This window comes from Marmota marmota, unplaced genomic scaffold (genome assembly GCF_001458135.2).
Source record: "Marmota marmota marmota unplaced genomic scaffold, marMar, whole genome shotgun sequence".
In the NCBI taxonomy this organism is placed as follows: domain Eukaryota; kingdom Metazoa; phylum Chordata; class Mammalia; order Rodentia; family Sciuridae; genus Marmota; species Marmota marmota.
Window position 1 is genome coordinate 27,342,671 of NW_026000221.1, and position 14,006 is coordinate 27,356,676.

The following is a 14,006-nucleotide window of genomic DNA, read 5'->3' on the forward strand; positions in this document are numbered from 1 at the left end:
AAAAAAAAAAAAAAAAAAAAAAAAAAAGTCCATCTTAGCTTGCCTTCAAAAAGCGACGTTTGGAAGCTGCCATTCAGATACCTTAAAAACTGCATACCTCTTTTAGTAGTGCCACCAGAGGAGTCATGACGTCCTTAGTTACCATGTCATCGCAAATTTCAAAGCCTCCACAAGCACTGAGGTTTCTATATAAGAAGTTTAAAATATGTTTTACTTTCATATCACAAGCCACAAAATACTATTAGGCCCTCAAATTTATTTCTACCTTTAACCATATGTACATTTTACCAAAGGAAATCTTCATTATTTCTGTCATATGCTGCAAAACCAATCCACAGAATTCCACCTGTTCTCGTCCTTATTCTACTAGATGTAAACGACTAGTTATTCTACTAGATGACTTTATTATTTAATAATTTAACTGAGGTAGCACACAGGTGCTTGGCTAAAGGAAAGGGAAAGGGAGAAGACTTTAGAAAAGTGAATAAATTACATCTTGTATGAAGGGACCATTTCTTGCAATCAAGACTGCAAGAGGGGTTGGGGTGGGGCTTAGTGGTAGAAGATTTGCCTGTCGTGTAGGAAGCCCTGGGTTTGATCCCCAGAATTGCCCAAATAAGACTACAGGGGCAAGAGCAGGTGAGGCTACTGGGAATTACACAGTCTGAAGTAGCCCTGGCTACATTTAATTTTAATTGAGAAAACACTGCTTGCCTTCTGAATGCACAGCTTTGTACCAGCTCTAAAAACATAGAGATAAGTCAGAAGATGCCCTTAAAATATTCCAGGTGCACCCGGTTTGTATTAGGGGGAATGGTAGGGTTTTCCACATGCCATTTTCTCCCCAGAGGTAGAAGGATGTTCAACCACCCTCTATCAAGTGGGAAATTCCCACTCATCCCTTAATCTCACCTCAAACATCATTGGCTCAGGATTTTCTTCCCTGAACTACTAGTTATATCCTCTCAAAGAAAGCATCTTTTGCACTTCCTACTGGTTGGAATTGCACACTTAATTTAATGGTTTGGTTAATGCTTGTCTACCTCAACAGATATTCATTAAGGAAAGAAATTATGCCTGCCTTCCTCATTACCCCATGCCCAGACCCTAGCCAGTGCCTGGCACATAGTAGGCATGTGATACAAAATTGCTGTCAGTGATGGAAACATAAATAATACATATACACAGAAATGTAAGAACAACAAATCATTACTTCTACTCTTGCCCCCCCTACAGTCCATTCTCTATACAGCCACCAAAGCAAATCAGACCATGTCACTCCCCAGCTTAGAGTAGGTCCTTTGGCTCCACAATACCCTCCACCTTATCCAGCTCTCCCACCAGGGCTCCTACAATTCCCCACTCCTACTCTACTGAGCCACACACTAACCATTCTGCTGATTAACCACATCAGTCAAGCCGTGTGCTGCCTCACTTTTCTGCTATTGCCGGTCCTCTCACGGGGAATGCTCTTCCCCCTATTTCCCTCTCATTCTTCAGGTCGCAGTTCACAAATGTCATCTAGAAAGCACCCAATTTAAACTTCCCACCGGCAAATCATCATTCTCATGTTTTTCCAGAGCAGTTCTATCTAATATCATCTATTTATCATTTTACTCGTTTTCTCTCCCCATCAACGTAGCTTCTGCAAAGATAGGATCTTGGCTGTCACGCTCAACGTCCTGCCTGCCCTTAGACCAATTCCTAGCACAAACTGGAAGAGGTCAGACAACTGAGTGACTCTCTGGAGGGTTCAAGGAGAGGAAGAAATGAGAGCCAGGTTTGAAGGCAAGGAGCCTGGCCAGGTGGCTGCTGCCAACCGACAGATGAAATGCGGGAGTCCTGGTGTCCTCTGAAGTCTAGATGGAGCGTAGGTTCACATCCCCAGACTCCTGCCACTGTGAGACCAGGAGCAGGTTTTTCGCCCTTCCAAGCGCCTGGGAATGAAGCAAGGAGAGTGCGTGCCTGGCAAACATAAAGCGCTGGCTGCCTGCTGTGACAGCTCAGGCTCAGAGGACAGCAGCGGTGGGCACCACCCCGGACCCTCTCCCGGCTCACCTCAGCGCGCCGGCCGCCGTCTCCCTAACAGCCAGGCTGGGGTCGAGCAGCAGCGGCCCGAGTCGGCGCACAGCATCGCGGCGAGCCAGAGCCGGGAGCACCGGCTTCTGCTGCACCAGCCGGGCCAGCCCCGCGCAGGCGCACTCGCGAACCTCGGCGGTCGGGTGCTGGAGCTGCGGGACAAGAGCAAGGCGTCAGGGACGCAGTGCGCACGCGCGCCGGGGGCTTGGCGCTGGAGCTCGGTCTGCCCCAGCCCAGTACCCGCTCCCCGGGTCTGGCGGTGTTCTCGCCTCACTCACCTTTTCCAGCAGCTCCGCCGCTGGCCCGTCGTTATCTTCTTCTCCGTTCTCTGCTGCTGCCGCCTCGGCCTGACAGTTGCCGGTGGGAGAGAACTGAGGTCGCTTGAAGCGTTTCGTCCGACTCTTTCCCATGGCGACGCGCGCTGTGGGGATGGACCGAGAAAGGAAGGCAACAGCAGACTGTGGGGGCTGCGGAGCTCGTGATAAGGCCTCGTCGCTGAGGGGTATTCGTGTTCTGCTTAGCTGGGCCGGGTGACGGCCCGAGCACACATGGAGAAGGAGCGCGCATGCGTGCGTCGCGTTGGCGGCGAGGAGGGGGCTGGCACGGGGATTGCGCAGGCGTGTAAGAGAGTGTGGGCGGGGCCAGCCCTGGCAGGAGGCGGAGTCCTGTGCTTTCTCCTGAGAATGACAGGGTCTCCGCCTCCATCCAATAAATGCATAGCTTTTAAGTGAGCTCTGTAAGGAAGGAAAGTTCCGTCTCGCAGTAATCCTATCCTCCAGGAGTTGACTGTCTAACAAGGGAAATAACATATTTCCAAAACATATTTTTGAAAATAATTCCAGAGATGCAGTTCCCATACAGAAACGCAGGCCTAGCAAAGATCTACTTTAAATATAAGGAAACTTTGGCGCTACCAATTTATGTTGATAGGATTTTTTTTCCCTAGATCTCTCTCTTATTTGGCCACAGATTCTGCGTCTCCCTAGTCCAAGTTACTGTCTTCATTGTTTCTCCATTTCCATCCTACCCACCCCCTATCCACAGAGCAGTTGTGTGACATTTTCAAAATATCCCTCCACTTTCTCTTTATTTTCACTCCCTTGCTTAAAAATCTTTCAATGGCCATAGGCACCTCCACTGATTTTGTGGTCAGGGATAGATCTTTCTTTCTTTTTTTTTTTTTTTTTTTTTTTGGTGCTGGGGATTGAACCCAGGGTCTTGTGGGAGCAAGGGGAGCACTCTACCAACGGAGCTGTATCCCCAGACCCAGGTCTCTCTTGAAACAGTTTATACCTTGTTCCTTTGTTACAAAGCACAGGTCAAGATTACAGTCGTGAAACACAGTTTCTTTGTGTAGCTGTACAGTTACCAGCTTAACACCATCCTGTGAGGACAAAATCAACAGTTTCCACACATAGTATTTCCAACACTAGCCCAGGGTCTGGCACAAAATTGGCATACAACTTCTTGAATGAATGGAGACTACATAAATCAGGAAATCTAGATGGAGTAAAATGATAAGAATTTTGAAGAGATAAAACCAAATTCCTGCTTTTCTCTGTGGGGATAAGCAAGAAAAAAAAATTGTTCAGAAACCATAACTGGTGCCTGGTATGGTGGTGCACCGCTGTAATCCCAGGTACTTGGAAGGCTGAGGCAGGAGGATGGCAAGTTCCAAGCCAGCTTGGGCAACTTAGCAAGACCCTGTATTAAAATAAAAAAATAAAAATAAAAGGGCTTCGATGTAGCTCAGTAGTAGAGTGCCCCTGGCTGGGTTCAATCAGGAAAGAAAGCTAAATACTACCCTGGACTTCTGTTTCTCCCCCTTCACATGTTTGTAATGTGACCTGCTCTGCAAAACATGCTCTGCAACACTTCCTAAAAACCTGACAGTCCCTTTTGTGGCTGCAGAATCCAGGTGGCCACAGCACCCTGCTATGTAGGGCCAACACCTCATCTCCAGCCAGAGAAGCCTCTTCAGCCTTCCCCAAACCACATTTGGACCATTCTTTTCCTAAGCCTGGGGAACTGGAGAGCTCAGCAAACTTCTACTGCTCCCTCTGACATGGATCATTTCCACTTTCCCGGTATACAGTCTCAGATCTATTTACAACTGTAGGGACTTATTGTGGGAGGGGAGGGAGACATAAAAAAAAAAAAAAAAAAGGGCCAGCCCATTGGACCTGGCCTGTTGTCCTTACCCTCCCTGCTGTTCCATTAGATATACCACACTTGGGCCCTCCATGTATTTCATGTCCTCTGCCTCTCTTTTTTAGAGTTGTCCATGAATTGTCATCAAAGATGTGCATGTAGGGGGCTGGGGCTGTAGCTCAGTGGCAGAACACTTTCCTAGCACTTGTTAGGCACTGGGTTTGATCCTTTGCACCACATAAAAATAAACAAATAAAATAAAGGCATGTTGTGCATCTACAACTACATTTTTTGTTGTTATTTTTAAAGTATGTATGTAGGGGCTGGGATGTAGCATGCACCCGGGATGCCTGGGTGCTGCCCTCACTAGCCTGGGAGCTCCTGGGAGGAGGGCCAAGGATAGCATTTGTATTAGCAGCACCCGACAGCTCAATGAAAGTCCCTGCGGCGTCCACTCCTGTTATATGGTTACTGCCCTCTGTCTCAGCTGGCCCTACACAAAATGACCAGGCAGTCATCAGCAAGGAATGTCATTGCTGTCAGTCCTCTGCAAGATAGATGATGGCCTCTGGTTATTCCAGATCTGCCACCAATGAACTGTAATGACCAAGGGAAGGTTTCTCTATTCAGAAAGACTTTGAGGGGTCTCAAAATATCAAAGGGCTGGGAACCATTTTGATCATTTTTGGGGGAAAAAAGGAAATTATTTTTGGAAAGAAAATTGCATGTTGATGGCCTCTGGAGCATGTGGGACAGACACTATTGTTGCTGACCTCCCATCTGGGCCTCAATTTGCCATGGCAGGTAAGATGATAATGGGATTACTGATAGCTAGCCAAGAAAGTCCACTGCAAAGGGACTTGCTGCCCACTAAATGTCACATCATTTATTCATTCATTTAATAAATATCTACTGCTGTGTGCTTCCTATGTGTCAGGCACAATACTGGGTGCTAGGGATAAGGAGATAATTAAGACCCAGTCTCTGATGTTAACACAGCTACTATACAAGAGAACTGTTAAGGAAGACTATCCCAAGCTTAGAAGTGAGGAAAAAAGATGATTGCATATTTTTTAAATGGGCCCAGGGTTTGACAGACCTGTTGAAGGATTCTGCAGGGCACTACTATCCAGCAGAAATTTCTACAATAAGGAAATTGTTCTCTACCCTCTCCAGTACAGTGGCCACAAGCCACATGTGGTTATCAAGCACTGGAAATGTGGCTGGTGCAACTGAGGAGCTCCATTTTCAATTTTAATTAATTTTAATTTTTAAACAGCTCTTTTACTTTAAATGGTGGCTCCAGATTAGTAAAGCAAAGCTTTAGAGCAGTGGGTCTGAACCAGGGGCAATTTTGCTCTCCAGAGGAAAGATGGCCGCATTTGGGGATGCTTTGGTTGTCACAACTGAGGAGGTGCCACTGGCATCTAACAGATAGAGGCAGGCATGGTTGACATGGTGGGCTGGGAGGGACATCCTGTGTATTCTAGCATATTCAACAGCACACTAGATGCCAGGAGCAACCCCCAGTTGTGATTAGCCAAACACGTCTTCAGTGATGGCCATATGTCCCCTGAGAGGCAAAATCACCTTTGGTTGAGAATTGCTACTCCAGAGTAAAATATGAAACTGAGGGAAATCCTGAATAAGTCCATTAATTTCACTTCTTTTAGTTTGAATTTCACACTCACTAATTTTGGAGGTCATGTATTACTAATTTTGCATGAGCCTTGCCATCCATGGCACCTCTGACGTGTGGATCATGATGGTAATGGTCACCTGGTTACTTTTCATGAACTTGAAGGCTGATGTGGTGAAACCGCTGACTCTTCACTTGGGCCTGTGTAAGTGTCCAGTGGATGTCCTCTTTGATGTCAGGAGGCTGATAATCCTACCCTCAGATCATGGTAATGCTGCCATTTTCTGACCATGTGCCCTAGGAAGAGCTATGAAGACTGATTATGCATTCACAGACCACTGGTTACTTCACTTCCAATCACCTTTCCCCCTCCTAAAACCACTTGGCTTCTTTGAGATTCTATGAATCTCAGGGAGGAGGCTTTGAGAGTTGGTGTCTGATCTTCAAGCTTGGCCACCTTAATAATAAACTCTCTTTTGCAAAACTCATTGTTTTGGCCCAGGCATAGTGGCCCTCATTTATAATCCTGGTGGCTTGTGTAGTCGGAATGACGCCTGGCATTTTGCTAGAGGGAATGGTTGAAAGGTGACCCTGCTCCGGGATTAGGGCGGATCCTGCTGCCTTCGGTGCCGGTGCCCGCTACTTTGGTGCCCGCTACTTTGGAGTTTCTGTTGAGTTCTCGTGGGGGATTCGGGGAGAATTGGCACAAGGAGCCTGGTGGAGGGAGTGTGTTCCCGGGAAGTGTGTGTAGAGTGCTGGTGAGAGTTCGGGAATAAAGAGTTGCTTTTTGAATCTACAAGGCTTTATGGCGGTTCGGTTATTTGTGCCCAGCCAGACTGCAGCAGTGGCTCAGGAGGCTGAGGCAGGAGATTACAAGTTTGAGGCCACCCTCAGCAATTTAGCAAGGCTCTAAGCAACTTAGTAAGACCCTGACTTAAAATAAAAAATAAAGAAGACTGGGGATGTAGCTCAGTGGTAAAGTACCTGTGGATTCAATCCCTAGTACCAAACGAAGGATACATTGTTTTGGTGATTGGTGTACTACACGGTGGGCAAAAGGGACCTTGTTTGTTTACATATGAAGAGAAAAACTTAAGAAAGTATATATACCAAAATGTCACCTATGTTTGCTTTTGAGTGGAATTAAAGGAGATTTCTTTTCTTTCTTTCTGAATCTTTTATTTGGCACTGGGGATTGAACCCAGGGGTACTTTATTACACATACCCAGTCCTTTTTATTTTTTGTTTTGAGACAGGGAATATATCTTTATCCTTGCAATCTATTACTTGTTTTTGTGATTGTTTGGACCAAGTGGACATTGTAAAAGAGAATACCTGGGATGGTCATGTTGCATCTGCTTGAATGGATTTATTTCTAATTCAAATTGCCCCAAATCCTAACTCTCCCAACAGGCATTAGTTTCTTTTTCTTTTCTTTCTTTCTTTTTTATTTTTGTTTTGGAGTGCTGAGGAAACACTTTAAGCTGATCTGCATCCTCACCAATGCTGGTATTGTCGGCCTTCCTCATTCTAACCATCTTGGCTGGTGTGTAGCAACTGGAATTCTCAAACATTGATGGATGATGGGGATGTAAAATGGCACAATTGTTTTAGGAAACAGTTTGGCAGTTTCTGATAAAGCTAATATGCAGGCTGAGGATGTGGTTCGGTGGTAGAGCACTTGCCTAGCCTACGAGAGGCCCGGGGTTCCATTCCTTACACAAAAAAATAAAAGCTACATATGTAAGGGTCCCGCGAAACATCGGAGAAAGAGACCACCAAGTGACCACTCATGCAATTGGCAGAAGGGGATTTATTGAACCAGCATGCTGGGGCTCCGTGCCCACTCAAGAAGGGAAAGCAGCCCAGAGCCCTGAGCAGGGGCTGAGCACTGCTTAAGTACACTTTTTGGGGAGGGCGGAGGGCTTTGTATACATCAGAACAAATCATCATGAGGCGTGGGAAAATTGAACAACAACTCCTAAACATGATTAGTTCATTCATTGGCGGGAACAGGTCAGGCTGGAGTGATAGGTCATTTCTAAATGGGGTACACATTCAAACTGATTGGTTTTAGGGCCTAAAGGACTACGTGACCAGTTACACAGAGCCCTTCAGTTATTAAACAACCAAACAGCCAGGGGAAATGTTTACTGGGCGGTTCTAAGCATTGTCTTAACAGCTACAGAAATTTCAGGTTTTGCAGGTAGCATAGAAACCTAACAATACCTAATCCTTTACATTTTAACTCAGACCTTGCAGCTTAGAAACTTTACAACACCCGGTCTTTTACCCTTTAACTTTTATGCTTTAACTTCAATTTCTTTTACCCTTACACATATACTTAGCCTATGACCCAGCAATTCCACTCCAAGATAATCCCAAGAAAGGTGAATGTATCCACATAGATTTGTACGAGACAATTCACAGAAGCTTTATTAATAATAGCCCCAAATTGAAAATAGCCCACATGCCCATCAATAGGTAAATAAGTAAATTTTTTAAATAAATAGGAACAAGTTACTAACATATGTATTTACATAGATAAAAATCTCGAAAACATGTTGAGAAAAAGAAGACCAAAAAGATTATGGTATTATATAATTATACTATAATTTCATTTACATGGAACTCTAGAAAAGACTAATGTAATCTATAGAGTCATAAGCAGGGCAGAAGTTGCCTGGGACCAGGGGTTGGGGACAGAACTTGACAAAGGAGTCTTTCAAGGTATCAAAAATGTTCTGTATCTTGCTTATGGTGATTGTTACACGGGCACTACATTTATTAAAATTCATCAAACTGTACAATTACACTGGGTGCATTTTATTATATATAAATTAACCTAAATAAAGTTGATTGTTTTGTATTTTGTGCTGGGATTGAACCCAGAGCCTTGCACATAGTAGGCTAGTGCTCTACCTCGGAGTTACTACCCCAGCCCCAAAGCTGATTAAAGAAAAGCTCACAGAATCTATCCCTGCTTTGACTGGTTCTACAGATTCATTGATAATTATAAAGGTCTCCCCTCTCCCTCTTGAGAGCAGGCATCCCTCACTGTGTCAGACACTGCTCTAAGAGCTTTGACAATCCCCTGCAACGTTAATGTCCCCACTTCAGATGTGAGGGGACTGGGGTTCAGAAGTTAAGTGATTTTCCTAAGAGTACATGATTTGTACAAAGACAGAATTTACCTACACAGTCACAATTCAGAGTTTGTGTACAGATTCTCCCTTTTTAAAACATATCTCACTTTTGCTTATTTCAACATGAATGTTATTTTGTTTGTGTGGGTTGTTGATTGTTTGTTTTTTGAGACAGGGTGTCTTTGCGATGCCCAGGCTGGTGCCCAATTCCTGGGCATGAGCAGTCTTCTTGCCTTGGCCTCCTAAGGAGCTGGAATTATGGGTGCACACCACTACACCTGGGGGTTCTTGATTAGATTGTCACTGTTTAAATTAGGAGGGCAATGCAAGTATTACTCACTTTTGAACTAAGAAGTCCACCAAACCACACTCCTTTCCTGCACAATCCTTCATTTTTCCTGAAGATAATAACTGATTTTTTTCATTATCCTGTTTTTCCATCAATGTCATTATTTCCCCCAAATGTCTAAACATCTTTATCTATCAATAGTATGTTCCATACTTTCAAACATATCTATTCCAAGGTCTTCCTGGTGGTCTCCCTCCTGAGTGTCTCTGTCTCTCTCTCAAACACACACACACACACACACACACACACATATATATATATATATATATATATATAAATTTTTTTTTAGTTGTTGATAACCTTTATCTTATTTATTTATATGTGGTGCTGAGAATCAAACCCAGTGCCTCACACTTTAGTCAAGGGCTCTACCACTGAGCCACAACCCCAGCCCCTGAGTCACTCTTATTGGACTGAGTGCTCTCCAGTTTTTTGGTTTTTTGCTTTTTTTTCCAAGTGGGACTGAACTCAGGGGTACTCCACCACTGAGCCACATCTTCTGGACTGGGTGCTATCTAAAGATGCTACATGGCACTTGCCCTGTACTTTCACTGTGGTTCATGCGTCCAATTCCCCATTTCCTGTGTGGCTATTAGTACATGAAGAGGCGGTACTGAAGCTCACACCACGGGAGTGCTGGTTTGCTGTAGAGCCCTTGGCAGAAATCACTGGACATTACTTATTGGAAAGTGTTCCTTGTGCACAAATGTCATCAGATACAGAGATTTCAAAAACCTAGCTCCTAGGTTGTGTTTTCCCCAAACTGTTACTATTTGAGTTTCCTTTATCTGGATCTTAATTCAAACAAATCAACAGGAAAAGAGATATTTACGGTTGGGAGTATAACTCAGTGATACAGCATGTGCTTAGTATATGCAAAGATCTGGTTTTGATCCTCAGTACAGACAGAGAAAGACAGATTTATGAGATAGTTGGGGAAGGTTAAGCTGAATATTTGAAGGTATAAAATTATTGGGTTTTTTTTTGTGTGTGTATGATACAGTTATTGTGATTATGCTAAAAAAGTCTTTGTCTTTTGGAAACGTTTCCTGAAATATTTCTAGATGAAATGATGTGTGGGATGTTTCAAATTAATCCTTTGTGGGACTGAGGAAATAAGTAAAAATAGGGTATATATAAGAAATAAGACTTGCTATAATAGTTGGGGGGCCCATTATACTATCTTCTCCCCAAAACTATATGAACAACATGATATAATAAAATTTTATGATGTAGGGTATTTATATACAAACACAATTTAAATACCAAAGTCAAGGTTTATTCATTCAACTGACAGTAATTGCGCATTTCCCACATGCCAGGTACTCCTGTGTGTTAAAGACACCGTGATAATCTGATTTCTGTTACTATAACAAAACACCTGAGCTAATATACTTAAACAGAAGACAGGTTTATTTTAACACAGTTTTGTAGGCGTCAGTTGCTTTAGGACCTGTGGCGAGGCAGCACATCATGACAAGGAGTGTGTAGCGGAACAAAATGCTACTTACCTCATGGCCAGTAAGGAGGGGTTGGGGTTCTAGTACCTGCATCAAGGGCATGCTCCCGACTGGGAGAACTCCCACTAGGCCCTGTTTCTTAAAGGTTCTACCACCCCTCATGCACCATGGGCTGAGATCATGCCTTCAATACATGGGTCTTGGGGAACACTTCTTCAAACCACAGAAGATACATATATGACAAGAACTTAGAATAGGGACTCAAAATAAAAATTTGTAATTTAAAAAATGGAAAATTATATTTCTTACATATACTACTTAATTTATCCCTTAAGATGATTCTGAAAGATAGCTATTAATAGACCTAAGTGAAGAAAGTAGGGTTTGGAGAGAACAAGTCACTCGTCCACGTGTTTGATGGAGGAAACCAGGACTGTAATCCAAGTCAGTGTGCTAAGCTGGGGGGCTCCGGCCACACGCATCCCTACACCCTCTTACCTGTCAGCTGTCTGGAAGCAGCTTCCTAGTTTGCATACAGATCAGGGCTCCTCAAAGTGTGACCTTTGAGCCTAGTAGAGCAGAGGAAAAAAATAATGGGAGAGGGGAGGGAGGATGGAAGGGGAAAGGGGGCATCATGAACTGAAATCGAATTCCATGATGTATGAGTTTGTTGGGATGAACTCAACTACTACATATAACTATAAAGCTCCAATAAAAATATTAAAATAAAAAAGTATGTTCCTTGGAACACTGCTTCTGTTGCAATACTCCAGCAATCAGGTGAACAGAAAGCTTTGCCTGATTAAACAGATTATTTAAAACATATTGGGTACCTTAGAATTTTGGAGTCCAGAAAGATTGGCTCAAGGATTAAACTCTCAGAAAAAAATCGTCCAAAGCCTTTCTATACAACTGGTTTGATGAGAAAGTGATGGCACCATCCCTGAACATCACTGAGTGCCCAGCAACATGCCTGTGCCCCAAATGCAAGGGTGCTGGGGAAGTTTTCTGTTTGTCACCGGGAGGCTGGACTGACTGCTGGCATCTCCCAAACTTAGTGAGGCCACTCAAAAGGAGCTGGGCAGACAGAAACTATGTCCAACATCTGGATTCACCATGAATGATAATAAGTCTTCAACGAAACAGCAAGGAAACGGGCAGGCACACAATGACAGGGCCCCCAGGAGTGTTTTAGAACATGAGGGATCCCTAAGGGGAAGAGGTCATCACTGGTGGAGGCCAGCCTTGGCAACTTACCCAGACACTGTCTCAAAAAATAAAAGGGTTAGGGGTGTAGCTCAGTGATAAAGCACTCCTGGGCTCAATCCCCAGTGCCACAAAACCAAACCAACCCCAAACTTAGTAACAAATATCCTCTTCTTTTTTGCCTCTGACACAAACTTACACAGCAAACATCAGTTGTACCCAAAACATCCGTTTTAAAAATGTTTGTGCTCCATGATGAAGCAGACAAGGTGGATTTCCTGTTTTTAATGGGTGAGGAAAAGGAGAGGGAAGATAGAAAATGTACTTACCCTTATAGAAGGATAAACAGAGTTTGGATTCTGAGGGGAAACAAGAAATTTCTGTTTCAACAGGACAAGGAGTGTTTAAACTCAGCTAGCTGACGAAGGCTGAGCCTTTGTTACAGAGGAAACGTAGTCTGCAACATCTAAGAGGCCAGTTCTAAGGGAGCAAAAACCCTCAAAAAGCAGCATTGCCAGGCAGTCATCAGCTTGATTGCTTTCAGTGAGGTTACCTGAACACCAAGATGCCATTTTAGTTTCTTCTTCATTAGAGGCCAAATATTCATTTAATCCACTATTCAGGAATCTGCTTAGTTCAAAACATAAGCAGAGCTTCCTGCTCAAGGATGCCACAAAGGAAGCATTGTTGAAGTCCCCCTTTGCGCTGCCATTAGGTCTGTCAAGTCTCCTCCAGAGCAGGAACAGCTGTGGAAGCTCTTCATTGGAGGGCTGAACTTTCAAACGACTGATAGGAGTCTGAGAAGCCATTCTGAGCAGTGGAGAACACTCTGGGGCTACATGGTAATGAGAGGTCTGAACACTAAGTGCTCCTGGGGCTTTAGGTCTGTCACCCCTACCACTGTGGAGGGGATGGATGCAGTATGAACATAAGGCCTAACAGATGGAAGAGTGTGGAACCAAAGACCCTCAAAAACCAGGGACTACTTAACTGTGAAAACAATCTTTGTGGTGGCATTAAGATGGCACTGGAGAACATCACCTACAAAGCTTATTTTGAACAATTTGGGAAAATAGAAGTGATTAAAATCATGACAGACTGAGGCAGTGGAACTTGGATGACCACGCTGTTAGATTATAATATACTGTGGAGCCTGGGTCCCAACTAGGAAGTGAGGAGAGCCCTGCCAAGCAAGAGATGGCTAGTGCTTTGTGTGGCCAAAGAGGTCAAAGTGGTTCTGAAAACTTTGGTGATGGTCATAGAGACGGCTTTAGAGACAATGACAATTTTGGTAATAGAAGAAACTTCAGTGCTGGCTTTGATGTCAACCATGGTGGGCTGGATATGGTGGCAGTGGACAGAAGCAGTTTGGAGGTGGTGGACACTACAATGATTTTGGCAGTTACAACAATCAACCTTAAACTGAAGGTAACTGGAGGGAGAGCTCTGGTCCTTATGGTGGAAGAGGTCAATACTTTGTCAAACTATGAAACCAAGGTGGCTCTAGTGGGCAGGTGCAGGAGCCGTGGAAGTGACAGGTTTTAATTATTGCCAGAAAACAAGCCTAGCAGGAGAGGGGAACCACAGAAGTGACAGTGAAGCTCGAAGTTAGAGCACATTTGTAAACTGAGCCAAGCACAGTGTGGCAGGGCCTAGCTGCTACAGAAAACGTTTTAGACAATGCTCACATATGTTGGCAAAAAATCCCCAGGACTATATTTGTGACTAATTGTATAACAGACTATTTTTAGTTTCTGTTCTGTGGAAAGTGTAAAGCATTCCATCAAGATTTTTAAAGCACATTTAAAAATGTTGGTTATCGCAATTAAAATTTTGCAAAGTTACAATTATATTTAATTTTTTTACTTTGATGATTTGGTATGACAACTAATCTTACAGAGACGGACCCTAAGCCACACAGCTTTAAGTGTTTTACATGAATGAAGACTTCAATACTTAGAATAAACTTGGAAAGA

At 43.8% G+C, this 14,006-nt stretch overlaps 1 protein-coding gene across 4 annotated transcripts in view; it reads right to left on the reverse strand.

Moving 5' to 3' along the window:
• Nucleotides 1–2,668, reverse strand: part of Heatr3 (HEAT repeat containing 3) — a 33,324-nt gene extending 30,656 nt beyond the window's left edge. The window contains exons 1-3 of one of the 4 annotated variants that reach the window (XM_048792226.1): nt 2,358–2,668; nt 2,059–2,231; nt 98–185 (exon numbers count right to left, since the gene is read on the reverse strand). In XM_048792226.1, coding sequence (XP_048648183.1) covers nt 98–185; nt 2,059–2,231; nt 2,358–2,489 — 393 coding nt within the window. In that variant the 5' untranslated portion in view covers nt 2,490–2,668. The remainder of the gene's footprint in view (nt 1–97; nt 186–2,058; nt 2,232–2,357) is intronic. The other 3 variants (XM_048792227.1, XM_048792225.1, XM_015488758.2) reach the window with 3 other exon arrangements.
• Nucleotides 2,669–14,006: the final 11,338 nt, after the last annotated feature.